The 27518-nt window shown below is 41.5% G+C and overlaps 2 protein-coding genes across 4 annotated transcripts in view; one reads left to right on the top strand and one right to left on the bottom strand.

Moving 5' to 3' along the window:
* The first annotated feature begins 10119 nt into the window (after positions 1-10119).
* On the top strand, positions 10120-18858 carry LOC143291103 (large ribosomal subunit protein uL10-like). 2 transcript variants are annotated; one of them, XM_076600727.1, is made up of 10 exons: positions 10120-10180; positions 11126-11223; positions 12191-12290; positions 12896-12971; positions 14701-14788; positions 15361-15507; positions 16482-16590; positions 17364-17440; positions 17977-18117; positions 18605-18858. In XM_076600727.1, the coding sequence occupies exons 2-10, from the start codon at positions 11170-11172 to the stop codon at positions 18755-18757; spliced, it is 945 nt and encodes a 314-aa protein (XP_076456842.1). In that variant the 5' UTR covers positions 10120-10180; positions 11126-11169; the 3' UTR covers positions 18758-18858. The 2 variants fall into 2 exon arrangements, with proteins under 2 accessions (XP_076456842.1, XP_076456843.1); XM_076600728.1 differs by having other exon boundaries at positions 10170-10226.
* Positions 18859-19450: 592 nt separating this feature from the next.
* Positions 19451-27518, bottom strand: part of LOC143290834 (uncharacterized) — a 17015-nt gene continuing 8947 nt past the window's right edge. For both annotated transcript variants that reach the window (XM_076600367.1, XM_076600368.1), the window contains exons 3-5: positions 25757-26170; positions 22648-22882; positions 19451-20837 (exon numbers count right to left, since the gene is read on the bottom strand). In XM_076600367.1, coding sequence (XP_076456482.1) covers positions 20604-20837; positions 22648-22882; positions 25757-26170 — 883 coding nt within the window. In that variant the 3' untranslated portion in view covers positions 19451-20603. The remainder of the gene's footprint in view (positions 20838-22647; positions 22883-25756; positions 26171-27518) is intronic.

The raw sequence follows: 27518 nt of genomic DNA, 5'->3' as shown, positions 1-27518 counted from the left end.
CTGGAAGACCGGTAATCTTTTTTTTTTTCTTTCACCCCTCCTACCCACCTTCTTTTTTCTTTTTCTTTTTTTTTTTTAATGATTTATAATTCAAAGATAGAAAGGTGTCATCTGTTTTGAAGCATGGCATAAATTTCTCAGAAGAAACAGACTTTTTAATTGTGTACTTTGGTGAGGGTGGGGGTTTGGGCGGATACTAGTATTTTTGATTAAACAATTAAAACTTTCTGTATCTTTTATGTCTCTCTTATTCGCACACACACACACACACACACACACACACACACACACACTTTGCTTTTTTTGCCCTCTCAATCTAGGGACACATTTATAGGCACACATTTATTTCTTTTTGATAAATGGTTTCGTTATTCTGTTACTTAGTTTTGTTTTATGCAAGTATTTTATATATATATATTTATTTTTTTTTACTTCAGTAATCTTTCGGTGTCAATTTATTTAAGTCTGCTGCTGAGAAGTTTTGAGCATATTTTACAAGTTTATGGAATTTTTTTTTTTAAATGTCTGTTGATAAGAATCATTCTTCCAAATATAAACCTTATAGCTTGCTCATAATTAAGATAGATCTGTTAATTTGTTTTATTTTCATGGTTGTAAGTAGTTCAGAATGGACTATTATTGTTTGTAGTGAACTGACTCAAAAATTTAACAGGAAACCTATCTTTTACATGGTTTGGTTTGTCACTAGACACAGTATCAGAGATTAAGCTATGAGTTGCTTCCCCTGTGTGTCAGCTGACAGATTAATAGACCGCTGGAGAGTTCCACGGCTGTCTTGGATCTTGCGCATGGGCATCTAACTTTTACGAAAAATGTGAGCAATGCCAAAGGCGATCAACATAGACAAAAGCAGCAAATATATGCTGTCCTTCATTTTCTTCAGTTTATAGCTTCCATCGCTACAACCGAACTCAATAAAGTGTCATCGTATGCTCACACGAAAAAGAGCAAAGATTGAAAAAAGAAGCATGCTGTTTCACACTTTCTGCCTCGCTTGACTGCTTTTGTTGCTCAAAATTACGATGAGCCAATCAACTTTGAGAGCACAGATCATGTGACACGCCTCTATTAGTCATGTAAGCACTTAACTCTCCGGCAGTCAATTGTGGTTTCATGTTTGTACATGTGCTTTGATTCAGACTGTTTCTGTGTGTTGTCGTTACAAATCTGACTCAATATTGGACAATGTTGGTGTTTGGTTCCAAAGAAGGTTCGTTGTGCCAAGTTACTGTCGATTCATCTTGCTGTGACAAAGGGAAGTCTGCTTGATCCAGACTGCAGTCATTAAAAAAAAAAAAACGAAAAAAAAACTTGCCACCAATCATGTTGCTGAACACAAAGATTGTCCACGATTATGCAAGCCTGTGATATTCATCGGTTGTTTCCCACCCCCCACCTCAATCCTCAACCAGTTTATTCTTTTTCATTCTCCAACATATGTTTGGTAGGGGAGATTTGTACTTTTGTACGTGTTTATATATACTGCTGGTGGTATTGCTGATAACTGCTGTCTTATTTATGTATCGATACCGTTGATGAGGTGGCTTGTATTTGCTTTCTTCTTGTCATTTATATATTTTACACTGCTGATGAGCCAGCTGATAGCTGTTTTCTTTCTTACTTTATTTATCTATTTACACCGTGGCGGAAATAGTTGGTATTTGCTTTCTCCTTTTCTTTGAACTGCTCTTGATTGTAACTGCTGTCTTTTGAAGATAATTTTTGTCATGTACTTTGATCGAAAATGTGATCATTTTTCAATGATACAAAAATTATTTTTTTGCATTTTCTGGCTGTTCAGTTCTGAAGAGCATTATTTATTCACTACGTTGAGTTTTGGGGTGTTGTTTTTTTTCTTGTCTTTTATGGGGTTTTTTTTTATGTGTTTTTTGTTGTTGTTGTTGTTGTTTTGTTATTGACACACTCCAGTGCTTTTTCAGCTTTTTTTTATTTAAAAAGTATTCAGTTATGCACTGCTTAATTTTATTTGGTTGTAATCAATGTATTTTCTAGTAGACTTTTAACTGGTATCTCACGATGGCTTTTTGCCAGATCAGACATTCTCATATTATACGGCATGAGAATAGAATTATTTATTTCTGTGCATTTTAAATATTATACTCTGCAGGGTCATATTCTGTCTTTGTGTATAGACAAGAATAGATTGACCATGCTTTTTTTAAAATTTTTTTAATTGCATTTGAATATTCAAGTTGAAAACATGTACACTACAGATTTTTTTAATATTTTTGGTAATGACTTTAGATTTATCCGTTCTGTCCATTTTAGATAAGTATCATTTATAAGGTAGTTGAGAGAGAAGAAAAACATGCTGTTTTTTGTCTGTTGACTTCATACAATGGCAAACTATGAAATTTGTGTTTGATCTTGCATGTTATACCAGTGAGTGATTATTAATGTATGTGTGCATTATTTTTTATCGATCTGTGATCATATGAAGCTGGAAGATGTTCTGTTTATTCTGTAGGTGTGTGGTTTTGTTGTTGTTGTTGTTTTGTTTTTTTTCTTTTGATACAGAAATTCTAAAATCTGTAGGCTTTTTCGATTTTTCATTTTTATTTTTGTATTTGGAGAAATATTCTTCATGGATTATCATGAGCTTGATCTTCATAATTATTACTGGCAGAAATGAAAAGACAATGATGACCAGGATACAGAACAAAGAATTATTAGTTGTATTATAGACTTGAACACATAATTGTCTTCAGGCAGGTGGTAGGGTGGAGGGTTGGGGGAGGGGGGTAGATTGCAAAAATAAGCCATTCCAGGCCTGGAAAACTGACTTCTGGCACTGAGAATGCAATCAACAGGCCTGAAAATTACTCACTCTTGGACTTGATTTGATGTTATTTTGTAATGGCCTTGAAAATGAAGTGCTCCTAGCAAAGAACTTTTGCACAGCCCTTGAAAATTAGATAATTAAGGCCTTGAATTTATCTGCAGGTCTTGAAAATTGAATACTTGTGGCCTTGAACTCATGATCTAAATGCCTTCAGGCAGGTTGGGTTATGTTGGCTGTCAGGCATCTGCTTTGCAGATGTGGTGGACGGGCGAAATAGCCGAGTGGTTAAAGCGTTGGACTGTCAGTCTGAGGGTCCCGGGTTCGAATCACGGTGACGGCGCCTGGTGGGTAAAGAGTGGAGATTTTTACGATCTCCCAGGTCAACATATGTGCAGACCTGCTAGTGCCTGAACCCCCTTCGTGTGTATATGCAAGCAGAAGATCAAATATGCATGTTAAAGATCCTGTAATCCATGTCAGCGTTCGGTGGGTTATGGAAACAAGAACATACCCAGCATGCACACCCCCGAAAACGGAGTATGGCTGCCTACATGGCGGGGTAAAAACGGTCAACACGAAAGCCCACTCGTGTGCATACAAGTGAACGCAGAAGAAGAAGAAGAAGCAGGTGTGGTGTAGCATGTATGGATTTGTCCGAACACAGTGACACCTCCTTGAGGAACTGAATTGAACTGAACTGAATTGTCCTCAAGCCGATAAGTATTTCACAGCCTCCACACTCCTTCAAACTCGCGTTCATGTATCTTTATTAAATGCCTTTCACAACTTTATGAAGGAAAAGTTAACAGAAAGCGCTGATTTTAATGGAACAGGAGTGCAGTTTACAATTTTAAAAAGGCTGTTCTCACTCTAATATTAGCCACAAATATATAAGCTTGGTTTCTTTAACTCACTCAGTACGGCCAGTCCTCTCTTCTCCTCTACACAGACCCCTCAGATGTCCAGTGGGTGTCTGAATGACCCAACCTTTAGCTTCCGTCGTCAGAATTGTGGTATTCTTTGTCAACATTCACCTCTTCAGTATAAGAGCCTTCCGCCTGCAATATTTTGATGATGGTAATTGGGGTGAAACGATGTTAATGTCGCCTCTTTCGCCGTTTGTATGGAGAGAGTTAAGGCGAGAATCTTGTTAATCTTACGGAGTTTGAGTTAAGCTGTTTGTTGCTAATTTTGAAATTTGTGCTAACAAAGAGTGAGTTATTTCATATGATGTATATTGATGATTAAATATTTTTAAGAGTTTGATCAGACTAACATTTTTTCTGTACCCATAAATCATGATAGGATTGCTATTATTCATATCATTCCCTGGCAAAAGAAAATAAATGAATGAAACAACAAATCTTACATAGATTGATTCAATAAAAAAAAATTACATTTCTTGTATGATTTATTTACACTGTATAATGATTTCCCCCAGAATATTCAAATGGGTTTTTTCTTTCTTTTTTTTTCTTCTTAAATTGCATGAACTGTATGTAACTATGGCAAAATGATGTTTTAGCATGGATTCATCAAAAGCAGCAATGTCTTTAGTACTCAACATCTGATATGAGATGAATGCTGGAATTTACATGCCGAGTGCAAACATTTTAACACTGACCCAGTGAATATCTTATATGATAATGATGATGTTCCACCTCAGACAATTTGGGATTTATGAAGGAAGAAGAAATTACCTTTCTGAACGCTGGAACGTACGCGTCAAACACAGAACTTGTTACTACTGTCCCAGTGAATACTTTGCCACCCACAGCATGTCACTACTCTCCAGGCCTCCCATCTTGTCACAAATCAACAATATCATCTCCCAGCAACACCTTCCTGCTACAAGTGGTTGCACAATTGAAAGATGATGATAATTCTGATATTCTGTTCCAAGACATTCAGGGATTTTCAAAGGAAGCATCGTGATGATTAAAACAAAATTCTGATATTCTGTCCAAGACATTCAGGGATTTTCAAAGGAAGCATCGTGATGATTAAAACAAAATTCTGATATTCTGTCCAAGACATTCAGGGATTTTCAAAGGAAGCATTGTGATGATTAAAACAAAACTTAGTTTTTAGTACGGGTTTGTTTTTTTTTTGTGCTCCATCACCACTGATGTTTTTAGTGATGTCATCCCAAGTGCCCCAGACACAGCTACAACCAGGTATGTCAGCCACAGTCCCAGTGCTGTCAGTGCACAGGGAGTTATCAATGTTTGGTTGCAAAGAGGCCACACGCTAGAGGAAACCGCTGCTGAGTCACTTCAATGGTGTCCATTAAGCGCTGCTTAGCTCCCTACTGATAATAATAATAATAATTGCTTTGTCATGGAGCCAGACTTAGTGAGTGCCTGATGTCACCATAATAGCAGGGCATGAAAGGCACAAAACTTGCAACAGTGGGGGTTTTTTGGGTTTTTTTCATCATACTTGACAATGAGGATGCTGCTGCTGTTGCTATGGAGATCCATTTTTCTGCTCCATCACCACTGATGTTTTTAGTGACGTCATCCCAAGTGCCCCAGACACAGCTACAACCAGGTATGTCAGCCACAGTCCCAGTGCTGTCAGTGCACAGGGAGTTATCAATGTTTGGTTGCAAAGAGGTCACACGCTAGAGGAAACCGCTGCTGAGTCACTTCAGTGGTGTCCATTAAGCGCTGCTTAGCTCCCTACTGATAATAATAATAATTGCTTTGTCATGGAGCCAGACTTAGTGAGTGCCTGATGTCACCATAAGAACAGGGCATGAAAGGCACAAAACTTGCAACAGTGGGTTTTTTTTCATCATACTTGACAATGAGGATGCTGCTGCTGTTGCTATGGAGATCCATTTAGACATGTGGCAACATGACATGGCTGTTGTACAGATAACTTTCATGCCAGGACTGAGAGTTGCAGACACTTGCAATATTGGTCAGGAAATTCGACGGGCGCAATAGCCGAGTGGTTAAAGCATTGGACTGTCAATCTGAGGGTCCCGGGTTCGAATCACGGTTACGGCGCCTGGTGGGTGAAGGGTGGAGATTTTTACAATCTCCCAGGTCAACATATGTGCAGACCTGCTAGTGCCTGAACCCCCTTCGTGTGTATACGCAAGCAAAAGATCAAATACGCACGTTAAAGATCCTGTAATCCATGTCAGCATTCAGTGGGTTATGGAAACAAGAACATACCCAGCATGCACACCCCCGAAAACGGAGTATGGCTGCCTACATGGCGGGGTAAAAACGGTCATACACGTAAAAGCCCACTTGTGTGCATACGAGTGAACGTAGAAGAAGAAGAAGAAGGTCAGGAAGTTTAAGCAACTGGCCCAAAGATGCATCTGTGAAAGATATGATGCTGGACTGTGGTTTCCCAGTTTCCACTACACACTAAACCCTGGATTGGAGCCGACCATGTGCCAAAAAATGTCCACCTCTGATGAGACTTGAGCCCAGCCATAAGTCCATGATGTTGACCACTTTGCCATGCTGGTTGGTCATAATCTTTTGCCTTTTTTTTTCTTCTTTATTTGTAATAGTTTAATCAGTTTGTGTTTGTTTTTAATTTTTATTATTTGTTTATCTTGAAATGAACTTAAACTCCAAGGTTGTGACTTGAATGATTGAGGCCTTGAGAAGGAAACTGCTTCAAAATTAACCAGATGCCTTGAAAATATACTACTTCAAGCCTTTAAACTTTGGTGGTAGGCTGGAGGGTGGGGGGAGGGGGTGTAGATTGCAAAAATAAGCCATTCCAGGCCTGGAAAACTGACTTCTGGCACTGAGAATGCAATCAACAGGCCTGAAAATTACTCACTCTTGGACTTGATTTGGTGTTATTTTGTAATGGCCTTGAAAATGAAGTGCTCCTAGCAAAGAACTTTTGCACAGCCCTTGAAAATTAGATAATTAAGGCCTTGAATTTATCTGCAGGTCTTGAAAATTGAATACTTGTGGCCTTGAACTCATGATCTAAATGCCTTGAAAATTAAATATGCATGGCCCTGTGTGGTTTTTCTGGGGTGCAAGCAGCAATTATGAATAAAATGAAATACTTGTGGCCTCAGATTTATCTTTTGCAGACTTTTGGTTTCTCCCAAACTTGAAAAAGGCAGTGAAAAAGTCTGCATGAAGCCTTGAAATGATTTCCAAACATTAAATGCTATGAACTTGTATTGTCTGAATCATTACTACTTATTTGTGTACTGGCCTTTTTACTTCTGTTTGTTCTTTGATTGTAGATAAAGGATGTTTTCAAAAAAATTATTTTTATTAACTTGTATACTGGTGTCTGTTAATTGGCCAAAGCATGTACATGCAGCCATATATGTGGTCCAAGTAACAACATTTTATGTGGTTTTCTTTTCCTTTCTGATATTTGAGACCAACCAAACCTTGTTTTAAGCCTCATGGCCTTTTTAATTGTATGACAGCGTAAGATGTTTCTTTGTTAATAGAACAAGCGTTAGATAACTGAAGAAGTGAAAACTATGACGTTGTAATAAAATGAAAGTTGCAGTTGGGGTGACGTTTTTTTTAATCAATGATTTATAATTGAATTTATCTCCACATATTCATTGATTTTATCCATATTACATGTTGGTAATGTGGAATGAGATTTCAAGTAAGTTTATTACAGTTTCGTTGTAATTGATTTTGAATTGTATGTTCAAATTTGTCAAGCTTCTAAAAATATACTATTGATTGCATTTTGTAAATTTTATGAAGTCAATAAAGTCAAGCATTCTTCCATCCATTACCTTGGAATGGTATCAGCTTGTGATGTTTGATTTGCCAAGTGCATGAGATATATGTGTAACTTTGATCATGCACACACACAAATATTATTAAGTGGAGTGATGGCCTAGAGGTAGGACGTGAGAGAATCTGAGCGCACTGGTTTGAATCGCGTCTCATACGCTGATATTTTCTCCCCCTCCACTAGACCTTGAGTGGTGGTCTGGACGAAAGTCATTCAGATGAGACAATAAACCGAGGTCCTGTGTGCAGCATGCACTTAGCGCACGTAAAAGAACCCACGGCAACAAAAGGGTTCCTGGCAAAATTCTGTAGAAAAATCCACTTTGACAGGAAAAACAAATAAAGCTGCATGCAGGAAAAAAAAAAAAAAAAATCGGTGGTGCTGTAGTGTAGCGACGTGCTCTTCCAGGGGAGAGCAGCCCAAATTTCATACACAGAAATCTGTTGTGACAAAAAGAGAAATACAAATACAAATCTGATCAGAAATGAGCATCAGTCTTAGCTGGGATCTACGAAATTAGTCTTTCAGATAAGACAGCATGCTGAAGTCCCATTTGCAGCTTGAATTTTGTGCATATAAAAGAATCACAGCAGCATGAGAGCTGACCCTGCAAAATCATGTTAAAACACACACACACACACACACACACACACACACACACACACACATTTATTCATATATATATAGAGAGAGAGTTAGCCCAACTCGGCTTATATCACTGATTGACATAAGTTTACATTTGGGCCAACAGCAAAGTGAGAGCTGTATTATCAATGGTTTCTCCAGTCAATGGGAAATCATTTACAGCTTAGTTTGTTGTGAAGGACGATGACTTTCAAACTAGGAGGCAAAATTGCACTGGCTCTTAGTGCTGAAGGAGGGAGAGGGGGGGGCGGGGGGGGGGGGGGGACAAAGGGGAGGTTACCTACTTCCGGGAGACTATTGGCCGTAGCTACTTTCGTTTTCTCCGCATAGGCGGATAGTGGTTTACACAGGACAGGAATATCAGACCCCTGCCGGAGTCTGCACTAGTGGGTCACGGTTAAGTGTGTGTAATTAAACAGCAGTTGCCTCCTCTGCTGTTCTGATGGTCATAGTCGGACACGACTGACTATCATATATATAGAAAAACAGAGACAGAGAGATACAGCGAACAGTAAAAAGTCATATATTCTCAAACATGCATAATATATGCATGTGCACATTCACTGCATGCACAATAAGTAAATGAAAATATATATATAGGCCTGACAGGTTGACATGTCCGCACATGTGAATTATAACATGCACAATAGATATACAGAGAGAAAGAGAGAGAGGAGACGCAGAGCTTCGATATCGCCATAGTTTTGACGACTGTCAGATTTACATCACATTAGGATCAGGATTTGGGGCGTTGTTATATACAACTTAGCCATATTTGGCTTTTTATGCCCCATCAGATTTTACTCCTTTTTATTATTTGGTCAGGTCGTTGACTAGCTCAGTCATTTTATCCATCAAAGTCGTATTTCGTTTTTGTCAATAACTCATGTTTATCTATGAGGTTCTTAAAAGTATTTATACTAGGTGCACGTTTAATATTGTTTGTTGCTTTGTTCCAATAACTTGTTACTCTGTTTCCGAAGTTTGTTCTGGAATATTGCTTAATGTTTTGTCTGTACTCTTTCTTGTAGTGTCTACCATTGGAGTACAAAAAAAAAAAAAAAAAAGCATGCTTTGTTTACATCGTCAAACCCATTAAATATTTTGTACGTCTGTATCAAGTCTCCTCTTACTCTTCTTGCTTTAAGTGATGGTAGTTGTGTAAGTAGTTTAATCTTTCTTGATATGAATAATCTTTTATGCTAACGATCAGCATTGTTGCTCTTCTTTGAACCCGTTATATGGTTTGTGACTGCTTTATTTGCGTTGGGTACCACACAGTGTTTTCATATTCTAGGATGATAGGTCTAACTAATGTTTTATATAACCGTCGTAAAAAAAAGTAACCTTACCTATAAATGTAAATGCTCTTTTTATTATTCCAGTCATTCTATTCGCTTTGTTTATATTATTTGTTACATGTTTGTCAAACCGTGATAAATTTTTAAGTGCTGGGGTAGCTTTTCTTCTCCCGATACGACAGGTTTTTCTCTCTCCGGCAATTTTTTGACAGTAATAATTCCACAAAAGACGCACAGAAAACTTTCATTCAGTTCAGATTACTACGGTATGAGTAGGAATGTATGACTGGAATGCTCTGCCCCAGGAGACTGTTAATGCCACCTTCATTAAGATGGTAACTGTTTTTGGGTTGTTGTTTTTCCCTATGTATCTGTGAAGAGTGTTACTCAGTCCTGCGATCATGGTAAAAATGAAAATTAGGTTCATTAATTTAAGAATTTACCGGTAAAAAGAAAAGCAAAACAAAACAACGATGGAATAGAAACAACAACAACAACAACAACAACACACACACACACACACACACACTTTTCAGCCAATCATAAGGCGGAGTACGCAAAAGGAAATGAAGCATTGGAAACCGGAAAGAGGAATCATGGACCTTTTCATGTGCAACTTCCTCTTGCGCCGACATATTGAACGAGACAGGTGAGGGAACAAGAGCGGTGTGAAGTTCACAAGGTTTTTCTAACTTGTTGGTATTATTTATCTTTTCCATACGTTACATTAGTAATATTTGTGGATTTTGGTAGCTCACTGTAGTGATTTTATGCCAAGAAAGTTAAACATATTTAGTGTTTCGAATTATTCTTGGCCAGAACGGGTTGCGTGGAAAGAATGACACGTGCGCGCTTCACGAGAGAGGAAAAAAAACGAGTCCCCTGAACTGAGTGCCCAACTTTTCATCGAGTACCAGCGATTTTCTAGTGTATATAAGATACCTCTTTTCATGATATGTGTAAATAAAAAAATTAATAATAATACTAGATCTATATCATTCAGATCGATGTCCGCGATCATCAGTTGTAGAGTTTGTGCAGCAAGAGCTCGAGTTGATCTGGTTGGGTTTTTTTTTTTTTTATTCCTGTGGAGGGCGCGAGCCACAGTAGTTCACTTAGAAGTTAGATGCTACAAAATAAAGATTTGTGGTGCACTTCCCAGTTTTGTATTCTCTATTTTGCTTCTCATTTTTTCCCTGGCGCCTCGCCCTTCCACATTTCTGAAAAATCGAGAAACGCGGCTTGACTTCAATTGTAGTAAGATGAGCGTTTTCTAGCACTACTGACAAATGAGGCGGACATATTTGTGCTGCAGCTGCCACTGTTTTGCTTTCTCGGTGAAAATACTACTCAGTACTTTTACTATTTTTTATCCGATTAGAGGCTGGCAAGTGTGATGTTTTTTTTGTTGAAAGCACTCTTGGATAATGAAGCTCTGCACCATTTGATTTACTGATTTAGAATAAACTGATGATAATGTTTACTGCAAAATAAATGACCGGCTTAAATGCAAACATATCAAATTTTTAATTGTTGTACATTGTGTTTTGTATGATTGTTGAATAATGAAAGCTTGTTTTTTTGTGTGTTGCAGCTCTTGTCTTTAAATTGCAGTACTGCTATCCCTGATTCACAAAGATGGTCAAGGAAGACAAGGCTACCTGGAAGTCCAACTACTTCCTGAAGATCACTGTAAGTGAAAAAAAAAAAAAGAAGTGATAATAATGAATGACATTTGTACAGTGTGTTTCTCTGCATAAATTCAGACTCCGAGCGCTGGTGATTTTCAGTGTTTGCCCATATTCAGAATATAAATCTTGTGGAAATAAGATCTGCAATTTGGTGTCATATACTGTATCATGTCAAACTGATGCAAACTAGGCCTATCGGTTTGCTCTGCTTAGCCAAATTTCACACGGCTAATGGTGAAAAGATGACCCATCTTGCCCGGTCCGCTCTTAGCCAATCAAACGCCTCTAAAAGCTACAAGCGCTGAATCATTTTTTTGGCCAAGGCTTTCAACACCATCTTGTCAGGTTTACGCTCTGTCTTGTCTTATGCTTTTTTTGGCCACTAAGTATGTTAATTTGGCCTTGTTTTGCTGCATGTGGCTTGATTTGATTGTATTACCTTTTGTGTACTTGATTCGACTCTGCCCCCTCAAATCATACTTTTTTCTCTACCTCTCAGTCGATCCTGCCTTTCCTTTCTCTGTTGGGGATAGGATATTTCGCTGGGTGCCTAAACGCGGTTACCATGCCTTGTACGTCATCCCAATGACGGCAAGAATCATGGCAGTTTTGTGCCTACTTGTTTAAGGTTCTTTTCTGCCACTGTGCCAGTGTAAGCACATCTAGTAAATAGATGGTTTTGATTTGTGTTTGTGATCAAGTCAGTGACAACTTTCAAGGTGATAGGGAGCATGGCACTCTTTGCTGGAGATGTTTTACATTTTATCTTAATCATGTTTGTGGATATGATTAGTATTTTGCATGACCAACGTGGGTTTTCTGATTATTCTGTTGTGATTAGTGCAGGCAGGTTTTCATAGCCCACGAATGAGTTAAATGATAATTTAATTAGGTTTTTAAAGAGGTCATTTTATTATGTGTGAGTGTTCAGCCACTATTTGACTGACGTGTTATTTGTGTGTGTGCAGCAACTGTTTGACGAATACCCCAAGTGTTTCATTGTCAACGCTGACAATGTTGGCTCCAAGCAGATGCAGCAGATCCGTCAGGGTCTGCGTGGAAAGGCCAGTGAGTATGAGAGGTGATAGATGTGAGGCTCCTTTCAGTTTCCCTGAGGGGCTATTGTTATGTACTTGGGGGCAAATTGTGCATACTTTATACACCACATCTTGCTGCTGCAGAGTTTGCCCGTGAAGGTTGAGCAAAATTTATTTAAAGGGTATAAAAAAAAGGTTTGATTAAAGGTTGAGCAAAATTTATTTAAAGGGCATAAAAAAAAGGTTTGATTAAATGAGAAGACTGCGAGATGCATGAGTTGGAAGGTACACTGGTCAGGCTAAAACTGTCTTCAGTCATACTATGTATACATGTTTATAGTGTGACATGAATCTCCATTAGACTTAATGTTCTTAGTGTGACAGAATCTCCATTAGACTTTAATGTTCTGTCAAATTCATTGTTGTTGTTTTTTTGTTTTATTTTTTGCATTTTGAAATGGAATACTGTATTAAAATGAAATGGGTAAAGGGAGAAGTGTGCTCAGTGATGTCTTGGTAATACAAGTGGGTAGTGTGTTGCATAAAACAGTATGTTGATTGAAATAAGCAGGGAAGATGTGTTGTGGTCATCTGCGTTTTGGTGACACAGGTGTATGGTGTTGGTGTGTGTTGCAGTTGTTCTGATGGGCAAGAACACCATGATGCGAAAGGCCATCCGTGGTCACCTGGACAGTAACCCTGCTCTGGAAAGGTGGGTATTGATGAGCAGCTTTCTCTTTCTGGATCTTGTGCTATGAGTTGTCTGGGGTGGTCAGACAAGCACAATATATTTTTTGGAAAATGTTTATTCAAAAAAAAACAAAAAAAAACTCTCCCCCACCCCCAAAAAGACTTAACTCTCTCCGGACGAAGGAATGCTCACGCATTCGTACACAAAACGTATTCGGATTCGGACGAAGGAATGGAATAGCAATCTCCGAAAGTAAAATTCCATCATGCACTGTACACGTGATTTTGTGATTAGCCAAGCAGAGTGCGCTATTCTGGGTCACTCCACAATCGAACAGTGTGATTGGTCAGTCTGGGATGTGTGGCCCGTCTCGCACACACGCTGACAAAGTCACTGACCGGTCGTCTGCTCGCGTGCCAGCCTGTTAGCAAAGAGGGCTCTTCTCAGAATGTTGTGAAGCGAACAAGGCAGTGACGACAACGTTTTAGGGTTGCCGAAGTACTTGAAATGCTACAAACTGAAGGGTCGGACATTGAAGAGGTGGATGATGACGAAGAAGAAAGCGAACTTAATGCAGAAAGCGAACATGGGTATGGTGATTCGGGGTGAAAAATTGGCAGTATTTTCTACACATGGCAAAACTGTAAAAATAAGATGAGAAATTTGATTTTTTTTTTTTATATGTAATAGCTCAACACATAAACCATTTCTGAAAGTTTCATATTCTTACACAGTATTTTGTATTTTTTGTAATTTTTTTCCAAACCCTTACAAATGGGCTGTCTGTGGGGAAAAGCAAGGGAGAAAACATGTCCTGAGTGAGTTAAGAGGGGTTGGCATCTCTTTTAGTACATTAGGTTGCTGTTTACTTGGGATGGTAGATTGCACTGGCTCTTCATGCTGCAGCCTTGGGGACACGTTGGCCTTCGGATACCATCCCCAACCAGCAGTCCTAACCAAAAGGGAGGTTGTACCTTGGGCATGTCAGTTGCACTCCACCATAATCAAATTATAGCCCAGATAGTCTGGACAGCAGTTGTCTCCTCTGCTGTTCCTGTAGTCATAGTCGGACACGATTATCACACAAGAGTACATGCTGTTGATGAGACTGTTTCAGTTGCCTCCTCTGCTGTTCAGGTAGTCATAGTCGGACACAACTGACCATCACACAAGAGTACATGCTGTTGATAGGACTGTTACAGTTGCTGTTCCTATAGTCATTGTTGGACTCGACTATCACACTAGAGTACATGCTGTTGATAGGACTGTTACAGTTGCTGTTCCTATAGTCAATGTTGGACTCGACTATCACACTAGAGTACATGCTGTTGATAGGACTGGTACAGTTGCTGTTCCTATAGTCATTGTTGGACTCGACTATCACGCTAGAGTACATGCTGTTGATAGGACTGGTACAGTTGCTGTTCCTATAGTCATTGTTGGACTCGACTATCACACTAGAGTACATGCTGTTGATAGGACTGTTACAGTTGCTGTTCCTATAGTCAATGTTGGACTCGACTATCACACTAGAGTACATGCTGTTGATAGGACTGGTACAGTTGCTGTTCCTATAGTCATTGTTGGACTCGACTATCACGCTAGAGTACATGCTGTTGATAGGACTGGTACAGTTGCTGTTCCTATAGTCATTGTTGGACTCGACTATCACACTAGAGTACATGCTGTTGATAGGACTGGTACAGTTGGAGTTCCTATAGTCATTGTTGGACACCACTGATTGTTGCAGGCTGCTGCCATGCATCAAACAGAACGTGGGGTTTGTGTTCACCCGTGAGGACCTGGTGGAGGTGCGAGAGCTGCTTCTGGCCAACAAGGTGAGGCTGGGTTGAATGAAACAGGAGTGTGTGTACTCTTTTAAGCATGTACGTGTTCTGGGTGTGTACGTCCTGTATGTGTACGCTCTGCATGGTTATGCTGCAGGTTCTTCTTGGGAACTCTCAAAGTTGATGAGTGTGTATGCTGTCTGAATATGCACACTGTTCATGTGTTCACTATGAAGTTCAGGAGGTTGTAAATAAAAGAGAGAAAAAGGATTTCAGTTCAAGGAAATTCCTGCATAAAGATGGTTAATATGTGCTTGATGAACAAGAGGTGGAGGAGAGAACAAATTTACAAGGGTAATTTGTTCACTTAAAAAAGAATAAATCAATAGTCAATTTATAAGGGTGGTCAGATGTGTTTTCGAAAAAGAAAGATTTGAAAAAAAATGTTCTATGTGATTTTAGAGTTTACTAGAGGGAAAACGAAACGATCAGTACATTTACGAAGGTGATTGATAGTGAGGGCTCAGGGAGGAGAAGTGTCAAGAAATGTATGAGGGGTAATGCGGATTGAACGGTGGACTACCATGATGACGTTCACATGGTTGTTGTCTTGCCCCCCACAGGTGAAAGCTCCTGCCCGTGCAGGTGCCATCGCTCCCCTGGATGTGAAGATCCCTGCCCAGTCCACCACCCTGGGGCCAGAGAAGACCTCTTTCTTCCAGGCCCTGCAGATCCCCACCAAGATCACCAAGGGAACCATTGAAATTCTGGTGAGGAGAAGCTCCTTTTCTTGTAGAATGCTGTTTCGTGTGTGTGAAATGCTTTGTTGTGTGTCTTATATGCTTTGTTGTGTTTGTGCATGTGTGTGTGGTTATATTTTGTTGTGTGTGTGTGCGAAGCAATTAGTTTCTGTAATACTTTGTGCCTTTTCTGAACACTGTAGTATCTTGTAATGCTTGTGTGTGTGTGAAACCTGTTGTGTCTCTGGTAATCTTTTGTTTGTGTGTGTGTAAAGCGTGTAGTGCCCCTTGCTTTAATGCTTTGTGTGTGTGTGTTTTAGGCAGGTATGGTGGTAATGCTTAGTGTTCATTTGATAAGTTCAACAGCTGATACGCTGAGCTGAATAGTTAACTTGGGCCAGTTATCACATGTATACATTGATAATCAACACTGTGCATGCTTTCAACACTGTGCATGCTTTCCCATCAGTCTTTCTTGATCACCACTCTGAATCCTCGTGAGACAGCCTTCTGGAGATGGCAGAATGGTCACAGACACTTACCTGCCATCACTGGGGGTCTGGGTTCAATTCCCTCTCGCCCTTTTTCCCAAAGTTTGACTGGAAAATCAAACTTAGTGTCCGGTCATTTGGACGAGACGATAAGCCAAGGTCTCATGTGCAGCACGCACTTGGTGCATGGAAAAAAAAAAAGAGCCCATGGCAGCTGAAGTGTTGTCCTCCGGCAAAATTGTGTACAAGAAACCCACTCTGATAGGTACACAAAGATGTATGCATTCAAGGCCTAAGCGCTCTGGGTCATGCTGCTGGTTAGGCACCTACCTGGCAGATACGGTGTAGCTTATATGGATTTGTCCGAATGCAGTGATGCTTCCTTGAGAAACTGAAACATGCAGCGGAGGTGTCAGTTCTGCACACGCTCCCGGGCAAAGCCGGGTTCAGTAATGACAAACGGTCTGTTGAAAGCCATGTATAGTACATTGTGAAGTGTGTGTGTGTGTGCAGAATGAGGTGAACCTGATCAAGGAGGGTGAGAAGGTGGGGCAGTCCGAGTCGACTCTCCTCAACATGTTGAACATCTCCCCCTTCACCTACGGGCTGGCGATCGAGAATGGTGAGCATGTACCCAGTTCATGGAGCCGCTGTTGCGCTTCGGAGTATTGAACAGGATCGGTTCAGAGGAAGCGTTTAGCGTTAAGATCACAGCTTTGCTTTGAGGAGAAAAAGAAAAAAAAAGTTACTGAATTTCTTTATTTTTGGATTAGATAATTATGTCCAATGATGTTATTTCCTGAAGCATTCATGGACACCCTTGGTTGTTGATTTTGCACAGAAATGATGCATTATGTGCTTTATGTAGGTTGGCTTGGTGGTTTTTGCCTGAATGTTATTGCCTTCAGTAATAAGGTACATGGAGACACTGAACGTGAGACCGCTTTGTATTTCAGTGTCACCAGGATAGTTTGCAGGTTAATTGATGCTCTCTGATATTGCTCCAGTAATGTGGAGAAATACTTCTTTGTGGAGACTAAACCGCACTGTCATGGTTTGGGTGTTTTGTTTTTGTTTGTGTTTTTGTCTGTTTAGCAGTGCTGTTTTATTTCATGCTTGTAAAAAAAGGAAGAAAAGTTAAGAAAGGGGGGGAAACCAGCATAACACAAAACAAAAAAAAAACAGTCGTTACTCAGGTTTAAAAAACAGTCATTACTCAGGTTTAAAATTATTCAACATTGGGTGTACTGTACTGGTCAGATGGGGCAAAGCCGGATCCAGCCTAATAAAAGGACAAAAGCTTTGTTTTCTTTTTTCAGGCATTTTTATTATTGTTTTTATGAATATGTACTATTCCAGTTTATATATATGTTTTCCCTCATTTTTTATTTTCAGTGTACGACTCTGGTACCATCTTCAGCCCCGCAGTGTTGGACATCACTGATGATGACATCCGAAAGACTTTCATGGAGGTGAGTTTCTTTTGTATTTGTTCATTACAGTGATGAAAGATTTGGGCTCCCTCCAACCCCTCTGGAGGTGTTTCTGTGACAGGGAGTGCACATTACATAAAATCAACTGAGGTGTGTGGGTGACATTGAGGGAGCATTACTTCAAAATAAGCTGACGTGTATGTGACATAGAGGGAGCATTACTTCAGAATTAACTAAGGTGTGTGTGTGTGTGACAACAGAGAGTGCATTACTTCAAAATTAACTAATGTGTGTCTGTGTGTGACAGAGAGTGTGCATTACTTTAAAATTAACCAGTGTGTGTGTGTGACAGGGAAGGCGCATTACTTTAAAATTAAGAGAGAGGTGTGTTTGACAGAGTGCGCATTACTTCAGAATTAACTGGTGTGTGTGATAGGGAGAGTGTATTACTTCAGAATTAATTGACAGAGTGCGCATTACTTTAGAATTAACTGGTGTGTGTGATAGGGAGAGTGTATTACTTCAAAATTGATTTTTAAAAATAACTGATCGAGAGGTGTGTGTTTAATTAACAGGGAGTGCGCAATGTGGCGGCCCTGTCCCTGGCCATCAACTACCCCACTGTGGCCTCCGTCCCCCACTCCCTCGTCAACGGCTTCAAGAGGCTGCTGGCTGTCGCCGTGGAAACCGACATCACCTTTGCTGAGGCAGAGCAGGTGAGCTGTTTTCCTTCCTCGCATAGTTCGCATCACAGGATTTGGGGAAGAATAAAATAAACAAATAAATTTGGGGAATTTGTTTCTTTGCAGTAGGTGGAAACCTTCATTCAGTGTTCACTTGTTCAGGCCAACCAGTTGTGGCTGATCAGCGGATTGTTTTGGTTGGCATTACATGCAGTGCTGATTATTGTTACCGTGTTTTCCCCAAAAATTAATGATTGATTGTGCTCTGGGCCCCTGTGGTTAGGATATAGAGCACATTACAAAAGCCCATAATTATTATTTTATTATTATTACAGTGACAAGTTACAGTGTTGCTCTTTCTGCTGGTGAATAGCTGGTGTAAAATAAAGCAAACATGTGCTAGTCGTTTTTTTTTAATCTGAAAATCCACTGTAACCATTTTTCGTCTTTTTCATATTTTTCTTGAATTCTTTTTTCAAGTGTAATAAGACATTCGTTTCTCTCTTCCCTCTCTCTCCAGACAAAGGAGTACCTGAAGGATCCATCCAAGTTTGCGGCAGCTGTTGCTGTTGCAGCTCCAGAACCAACAGCTGCTGCTGCCCCTGCCGAGGAGGCCAAGAAAGATGAGTCTGAGGAATCTGATGACGACATGGGCTTCGGTCTGTTCGACTAGGACCTCTCACACTCGGGCATGTTTGTCGCATGTGGTCTGATTGAAGACTTTCTGGGGAAAAGTGAAGTTGGATTAAAAAACATTTCCCTGTGCTAACGAAATGTGTGTATTTGTTTATGCGTGTGTGTGGTTATGAAGCATGAGAAAGAATGAGATGCCATTGAACAAATGGAGAATTTAAAAAAAAAGTAATAATAATAAAAAAATATAATAATTAAAAAAATAATAATAAGAGAAAGAAAGGGAAAAAAAAAACTAATTGGAAAGGAATGGAACTTATTTTCCATCCACAAAATCAAATGCCTTTTTTCAGCTTTGACATCTTCCCCCCACCCCTCTCCCCCTGAGCATTGCATACCATCTAGCAAGTCTGATCAGTGGCCTGTTAAGGTACACGTCAGGTTTCGTTGTTTATCTATAATTAATTTCAGGACTTGTAAATGGTGTTTTAAGATTTTAGCCAAGCAGTCACCTTTCATTATTTTCTTTAAAAAATTGTGTATTGCAAATAGATCACAAGAGTCACATACGTGTCTGAATTACAAGAACTTTGTGGACCCAGAATCAAAGCTGATAGATACTGAACCTCCAGTGTCCCCCTACAACACAGCTTCACACCCCTTCTCATACACACACACCATGAAAAGCAGTTTTGCTGAAGCATAAAAAACCAAACATGTATACACACTAAACTAAAACCGAATAGCGTTTTTTATTTTGTAATGCTGTTACCATTGCAGCACAGCATATTCACATTGTTGAGACAGCACCAAGCATCAAACCACAGAAATGCTACCTTAATTCTTGGGCACACCTTGTTCTCGTCTATCTTTGAAGTGCTCTCAGACAGGTTTAATGATGATCATTATATTCCCAATGATATTTTCTGTAATTGACAACTGTCTGAAAGCCTTTTTGTCCAAGAGAATGGGAATAAAACTTTGGTGAGACACTCTCCACTATAATCAAATTCTAGCCCACTTGGTTAGGGATAGCAGTTGATTTTATTGGTTTTCTTTTCAATTTGAAATTCAATGATGAAATTTATAGCACACACATACAAGCTTCTTCATAAAATATGTAGCTTTACACAAACTATTGCACTAATTCCACTAACAGGCAAAGTTTGTTTTTCAAGAGATGTGCATCATTTTGCTTTCAATCAAATGATATAATTCTGTTTATATATTCCAAACACAGTAGAACACTGTTGAAGCTGTACAATCATGACAACATAACATGAAATACTACCACATCAGTAAGAAATATGTACAAACAACATTAACAAATTGAAAGCAACGTTTGGGAAGAAGAGGAATCGGAACAATTTGTCAGAAACAAAAGTTGATGGCAGGACTGTAGTTAAGGGGAGTGTTAAGTGCGAGGTTGCTCACATGCTTTATATTTACACACATAGCATGAAGAACGTTTGGAATTTATCTTCTTTTTGTCACAGAAAAGTAATTTACATGCAGATACATTTTCATGGAGCCAAAATTTTAGCAGATAAAAAAAAAGCATGTCCTCTTTTTAAAAACACAAACATGTTCCCTCAATAGTTTGTAACTTTCCTCATGTTTTGATAGCAGCTGCTGATTATCTTGCTATCCAAAGTGAAACTCCCACTGATTTTGAATTACCATTGCCATCGCCCCCCCAAAATCCAAACAATTTTCCCTTTTAAAATGAATCGTAATTTGCACAAGAACTTTACAATAGAATGTACATCATCTTCAGACATCAAAACCGGGTCTTCCAGAGATCAATGTCCATTGCAAACATGTACAACTTTGAACATATGATATTCAGTCTTGTAAAGCCGAGAAGCCTTTCACAGAAATGTCCCTCAGTCCCACAAGAACTTGAAAGAAGAGTTAGCAGAGCGTGATGCTGTAGAAGGCATGGTTGGCTTGATGTCTGGTGGGAGTGTCATGCTCAGTTTGAGGTGATGCCTCTCAGACTGCGTCACAGGATGACCGTGTAGCAGGGAACGCTGACTTGCGTTGCCACTGGTCATGTGATTGTCTCCCTCTTTTGAGCGTGTGACCCGGACAAACATGAGGCGATCGTCAAACTCGACCTGTGAAGAATAATAATGAATTAAATTATGTAGCACTTTTCCACGTATATCATGTTTAGTTGCTCTCTGCAAAAAGTGCGAATAAAACTTGCGTTTAAACACTAAAGCTTACAAAGATGACCTCCTTCGACATCCAACCAACACTGACAGCAATATATATATTTATAAAATTATGCACACACAGAATACCCAACACATATCGAACACAGCAATTCCTGAACGGTAAAATCTTATGTCACAACACCAATGTCACAATGCTTGAAACCATATCATAAGGAGAAAGTTAGTCTAAAAATGTACAACTATTCATAAAATAACCCTCACTGGTATAAGTAAATTTGCACACAAAGATCCTAGACATCATCTTCTGCGTTCACTTGTATGCACACGAGTGGGCTTTTACGTGTATGACCGTTTTCACCCCGCCATGTAGGCAGCCATACTCCATTTTCGGGGGTGTGCATACTGGGTATGTTCTTGTTTCCATAACCCACCGAATGCTGACATGGATTACAGGATCTTTAACGTGCGTATTTGATCTTCTGCTTGCATATACACACAAAGGGGGTTCAGGCACTAGCAGGTCTGCACATGTGTTGACCTGGGAGATCGTAAAAATCTCCACCCTTTACCCACCAGGCACCGTCACCATGATTCGAACCCGGGACCCTCAGACTGACAGTCCAACGCTTTAACCACTCGGCTATTGCGCCCGTCCCTAGACATCTTGAATCAAGTATTCCAGATTAGCAGGTGACTGCTTTAAGTTACTGCCACATGCTTTTCTGCACTTTGTACAAGTGAAAAAAGATGAATGTTCCAGTTTAGTGGTTGTTAAGTGAGCAAGGTTTCAAACACAACTGATGATGCTGAAAATGACTTTTCCATTCACCAACCTATACATATGTAACAGATTAATGAATATGGAAATGTTTGTTTTAAATCGAGTTAAAAAAAAATCTTAAGGCTGCACACACACACACACACACAAACCCATGGGCATACACCACCACACCCCACATGCGCACACATACATATACATCCCCCGTCCCCACTCCCACCCATTCTCCTCACATACACTCCATGCACACGCACATGTTGTCTGTATCTCTCTCATTCTCACACAAACACACATACATGCGGCATGCACCACACCCCAAACACGCACACTGAGACACCTTCTGTTCCCCCCCCCCCACCCCCTCTCCTTGAACACACACACACACACACACAATAGTGACGGTAAAGTCGTACTTTGCCGTCCTGAATTCAGCTAAAAAATTCAGCCGGTATGCTAAAGTGGGATTTTACAGCATCCTGAATTCAGCTCCAGGAATTTTGGATGCTAAAGTGTGACATAAATTAGGTAATGTTCAACTTTAGAATACTAAACTCAGGGGGGCTGTTTAGACGAAAAACAAAGGGTGTCTTAGGCTCACCTCGATGCGCTAAGTTGAATGGAACCCTCAGCTAAGCTGTACGACCACTACTTTCCCATGAAACTGCGACAATTTTATACACAGTAAGCTCAGCCGATCACAGCCAGAGCAACCACCTGCAAGCCATTTTGACCCACGTGATCAGCAGTCAAAATGGCGTGCCGGTGGAGAAGGAGTACTCAGCTTACTGTGTATTTGTCGCAGTTTCATGGGAAAGGAGTGGTCCTAGAGCTTAGCTGAGGGTTCCATTCAACTCAGCGCATCGAGGTGAGCCTAAGACACCCTTTGTTTTTCGTCTAAACAGCCCCCCTGAGTTTAGTATTCTAAAGTTGAACATTACCCTAAAGTGTGACATAAATTACAAACAGCACCTGATCTCCCTCGTATTTCAGCACGCCCTCGGACAGCTCCCTCAGTCCGCCCAACACCTCAGCCGAGGACATGAGCTGCATGTGGGGCGGGTAGCGGTCACGCACCATCGCCAGCCACTTCCGCTTCCGGATGCGCACGGGCACGGACTCCAGCTGCCACTGCACGTCCAGGCGCGGAGCGAGGCTCTGAAGGTCCTGGACGATGCTCATGTAGGGGATGTCGTTGTCGGCCAGTCTGTCGGTGCACAGCCATCAACAATACAGTCATAGTCGGTGGTAGAAAGGAAAAACACCTCCGGCCCTTCTCTCTATCCCGTCCTAAAAAGCATATTTATGTAACGGGGATGTCGTTGTCCGTCGGCGAGTCTTGTCAGTGTCAGTTCACAGCCATCAACAATACGCAGACAGTGGTAGAATGGAAAAACATCTCTTTCCGCCCCCCTCCCCCCCCCCCACCCCCCCACCAGCCCCTCCTCCTCCTGACGTCCCATCAGGTCCACTCTCTCCTCCCAAAGAGCATATTTAACAGTTGACATGTACGTCATATATGTGGAGTGATGGCCTCGAGGTAACGCGTCCGCCTAGGAAGCGAGAGAATCTGAGGGCGCTGGTTCGAATCACGGCTCAGCTCCCGCTCTACTAGACTTTGAGTGGTGGTCAGGACGCTAGTCATTCGGATGAGACGATAAACCGAGGTCCCGTGTGCAGCATGCACTCAGCGCACGTAAAAGAACCCACGGCAACAAAAGGGTTGTTCCTGGCAAAATTCTGTAGAAAATTCCACTTTGATAGGAAAAAGAAATAAAACTGCACGCTGGAAAAAAAAAAAAAAAAAAATGGGTGGCGCTGCCAGTGGGGAGAGCAGCTCGAATTCAGTTCACGCAGAGAAATCTGTTGTGATAAAAAGAAATACAATGTTTCGCCAGTGATTGGCGGGTCATGCATGCGTGTCAAAAGTGCCACACCTCTGTACTGACACGTATTACAGGTCTATCAGTAGCCCGCTACGTGCACTACGACATGATTATATTTTTTTAGAGGATCTGGCTGCGGTTTCGTGCACGGCATGCGCTGACACTGACGCACACTCACAAACAGCACATCATCTGTTGGATACTGACAAACTCACTACTATTGACGTGACGGACACTGACACATACACAGACGCACGCGCGGCAAAGCATAAGCAAACACATGGTCTGGAATGTCATGTACGACTTGATCATGACATGCGTTCAAATTGAATGTCTGTTTACACACACACTGATGTAAAAATGACATGAACGAAAAGAGAGAGATATATAAGAGAGACAGAGACAGAGAGAGAGAATTTGAAACAATCGGCGTGTATAGATGCATAGACGGAACTCTCCTTCCGAGGCTGTCTTCAATTAACACTCCTGTGATGACTCGACGGTCCAAAGTTATCTTCAGTTCTTTGAAATGACTCGATAAAATACGCCGCCGCTACATGGAAAACCTAGTCCAGATGCCACGAGCGTCAGTCTACATACAGAAAAGCCGGTTTTGTGATAAATTGCGGCTGGTCCGGTTATTCTTTCTACATGAAAGGAAACCGAGACTGCTGGATTCTTGAGTCTGAGAACAGCAATGTCTGTTCCAGGATCACTTTGAGACTGATAGGGTGTGTGTGTGTGTGTGTGTGTGTGTGTGTGTGTGTGTGTGTGTGTGTGTGTGTGTGTGTGTGTGTGTGTGTGTGTGTACTGGTCGTTTTCTACATGAATGGAAACCGGCTGCTGGATTCTTGACGGAGTCTGAGAGCAGCAATGTCTGTTCCAGGCCCACTTTGAGACTGATAGGGTGTGTGTGTGTGTGTGTGTGTGTGTGTGTGTGTGAGAGAGACAGAGAGAGAGAGAGAGAGAGAGAGAGAGAGAGCGTGCGTGCATGCTTGTGTGACATGATAGCTTACGGTTTCTACTCAACAAGCGGTGAGACTGAATAAAGAACGTACTTAATTGACCCGAAAGAAAACAGAAGATGTTAAAGATCTCCGACAGTGTCGGGTTTCGCCGCCCCTAAAAGAGATCTAGATGCTTTCCATGCGGATGAAAGAACGACATCTTGCAGTGGTAGAGTTCAGCTGGACGTCCCACTGCCGTGCCTGCACCTTTTAGTGCTCGAGGTCTTGATGTTGTGAAGGCTTCGGTGTTCGAGGGGTGTGTGTGTGTGGAGGGGAGGCGGGGGTTGGGGAGAGAGGGGGTGGGGTGGGGGGGAGGCAGGGTGAGGGCAGGATGATGGGGGGGGGGGGGGGGGGTGTTGAGGAGAGACTGAGTCCTGGAAGATACTTATCATTGCAATGACGCCCTGAGGGTCAAGATTTTACTGTACTGGGGCTGTAGTCAGTCTTGGATGATTGTTATTGTCTGTCTGTCTGACGGGCGCAATAGCCGAGTGGTTAAAGCGTTGGACTGTCAATCTGAGGGTCTCACGAACTCAGAATAAACAGAATAAACCGTAACCATGAACACACACACACACACACACACACACGCACGCGCACACACACACACACTGAAGCACAAATCACACACACACACACACACACACTGAGCACAAAACACACACACACACACACACACACACACACACACACACACACACACACACACACACACTGAGCACAAAACACACACACACACACACACACACACACACACACACACACACAATCACACAAACCCACACAATCACACACACACTCTCTCTCTCTCTCACACACACACACACACGGACACACACACACGCACACACAACCCCCCCCCCCCCACACACACACACAATCACACAAACACACACAATCACACACACACACACACACACACTCTCTCTCTCTCTCTCTCTCTCTCTCTCTCTCTCTCACACACAAACCCACAATCCCCCCCCCTCCTGCACCCTCCCTCCCCCCCCCCCCACACACAATCACACAAACCCACACAATCATCACACAAACCCATACAATCACACACACACAACCCCCCCCCCCCTCTCCTCCCCCCCCCCCCCAACACACACACACAATCACACACACTGACACCTACAACAACAATCAATCACACACAAACAACAACAAACAACAACAACAACAAACCTGTTCTGGGCCTCTTTGAAAACCGGAAGCGTGCACAGACCACCAGGACGATGCAGCAGCAACAAAATCCCGCCCGGCGCGAGACATCGCACGAGATTGGCATAAAAGGGGCGCGGCTGGCTCAGGTCGCGACAGGCGTCATGCACCAGAATCTTGTTGAACTTGACCGCGGCGGGGCCCACGGGCTCCTTTCTCTCCTTACAACCCCCGCCCCGGCCAGCACTGCCCGGCCCGGCACCACCACCTCCTTCTCCTCCTCTCTCGGCCTCCTTCACCAGCTGTCGGAAGAACTCCTCGGCGCCCACGTGGGCTATGTTGATGGGCAGCATCTTGTGATCCTTCGTCTCGGCGTAGTGGACCAGCCCAGGGTGCACCGTTTGGACCGGTCTCGTCAGGCAGAAATGATCCTCCAGTCTGCGTGTTGCCGTTTCAAGCCGTCAGTCGACAAAGATGATGATGGTGACGGAGACAGCAAACAGAATGATAATGATGATAATGATGTTGCAGCAGCAGCAGCAGCAGCAGCAGTAGTAGTAGTAGTAGTGGTGGTAGTAGTTGTAGTAGTGGTGGTGGGGTGGTGGTGGTGGGGTTCGTAGCAGTAGTAGTAGTTGTAATTATGATAACGATAACAACAACAGCAACGATAACAATCATATTCATTATGATAATAATGATAATAATAATAATAATGTAGTGGTGGTGGTGGTGGTCGTAGCAGTAGTAGTAGTAGTAGTAGTAGTAGTAGTAGTAGTAGTAATGATGATAACGAAAACAACAACATAAACTACAACAATCATATTCATTATGATCATAATAATAATAATGATGATGATGTTGACGATGTAGTAGTAGTAGTGGTGGTGGTGGTGGTGGTGGTAGCAGCAGTAGCAGTAGTAGTAGTAGAAATGATGATAACGATGGCAACAACGCAACGACAACAATCATGATCTTTAACATAATGATAATAATAATGATGATGTAGTAGTAGTAGTAGTAGTAGTAGTAGTAGTAGTCATCATAGTGGTGGTGCCGGTGGTAGTAGTAGTTAGAAGGCCTAGTAATGATGATAACAACAACAACAATTATGATGATGATAATAATAATAATAACAACAACAGCGGCAACGACAATACTACTACTACTACGACTAATGATGATGATGTAGCAGTAGTAGTAGTTGTAGTAGTAGTAGCAGCAGCAGTAGTAGTAAGAATAAATGACTGATGGTGATGACTGATTTCCCACCACTTGAGCATTGGCCAGACGGGCGCAATAGCCGAGTGGTTAAAGCGTTGGACTGTCAATCTGAGGGTCCCGGGTTCGAATCACGGTGATGGCGCCTGGTGGGTAAAGGGTGGAGATTTTTACGATCTCCCAGGTCAACATATGTGCAGACCTGCTTAGTGCCTGAACCCCCCTTCGTGTGTATATGCAAGCAGAAGATCAAATACGCACGTTAAAGATCCTGTCATCCGTGTCAGCGTTCGGTGGGTTATGGAAACAAGAACATACCCAGCATGCACACCCCCGAAAACGGAGTATGGCTGCCTACATGGCGGGGTAAAAACGGTCATACACGTAAAGGCCCACTCGTGTGCATACGAGTGAACGTGGGAGTTGCGGCCCACGAACGCAGAAGAAGAAGAAGAGGCATTGACATGACTGTTCATATTGTTAGAGATGCGTTTCACTTTCTAATGGAATGTCCACAATAATATTATATGTATAATTCTATAAGAAAAAGAAAGGGAGAAAGAAAAAG

This window comes from Babylonia areolata, chromosome 16 (genome assembly GCF_041734735.1).
Source record: "Babylonia areolata isolate BAREFJ2019XMU chromosome 16, ASM4173473v1, whole genome shotgun sequence".
Classification (NCBI taxonomy): Eukaryota; Metazoa; Mollusca; class Gastropoda; order Neogastropoda; family Buccinidae; genus Babylonia; species Babylonia areolata.
This window is presented reverse-complemented; position numbering and strand designations above follow the sequence as displayed.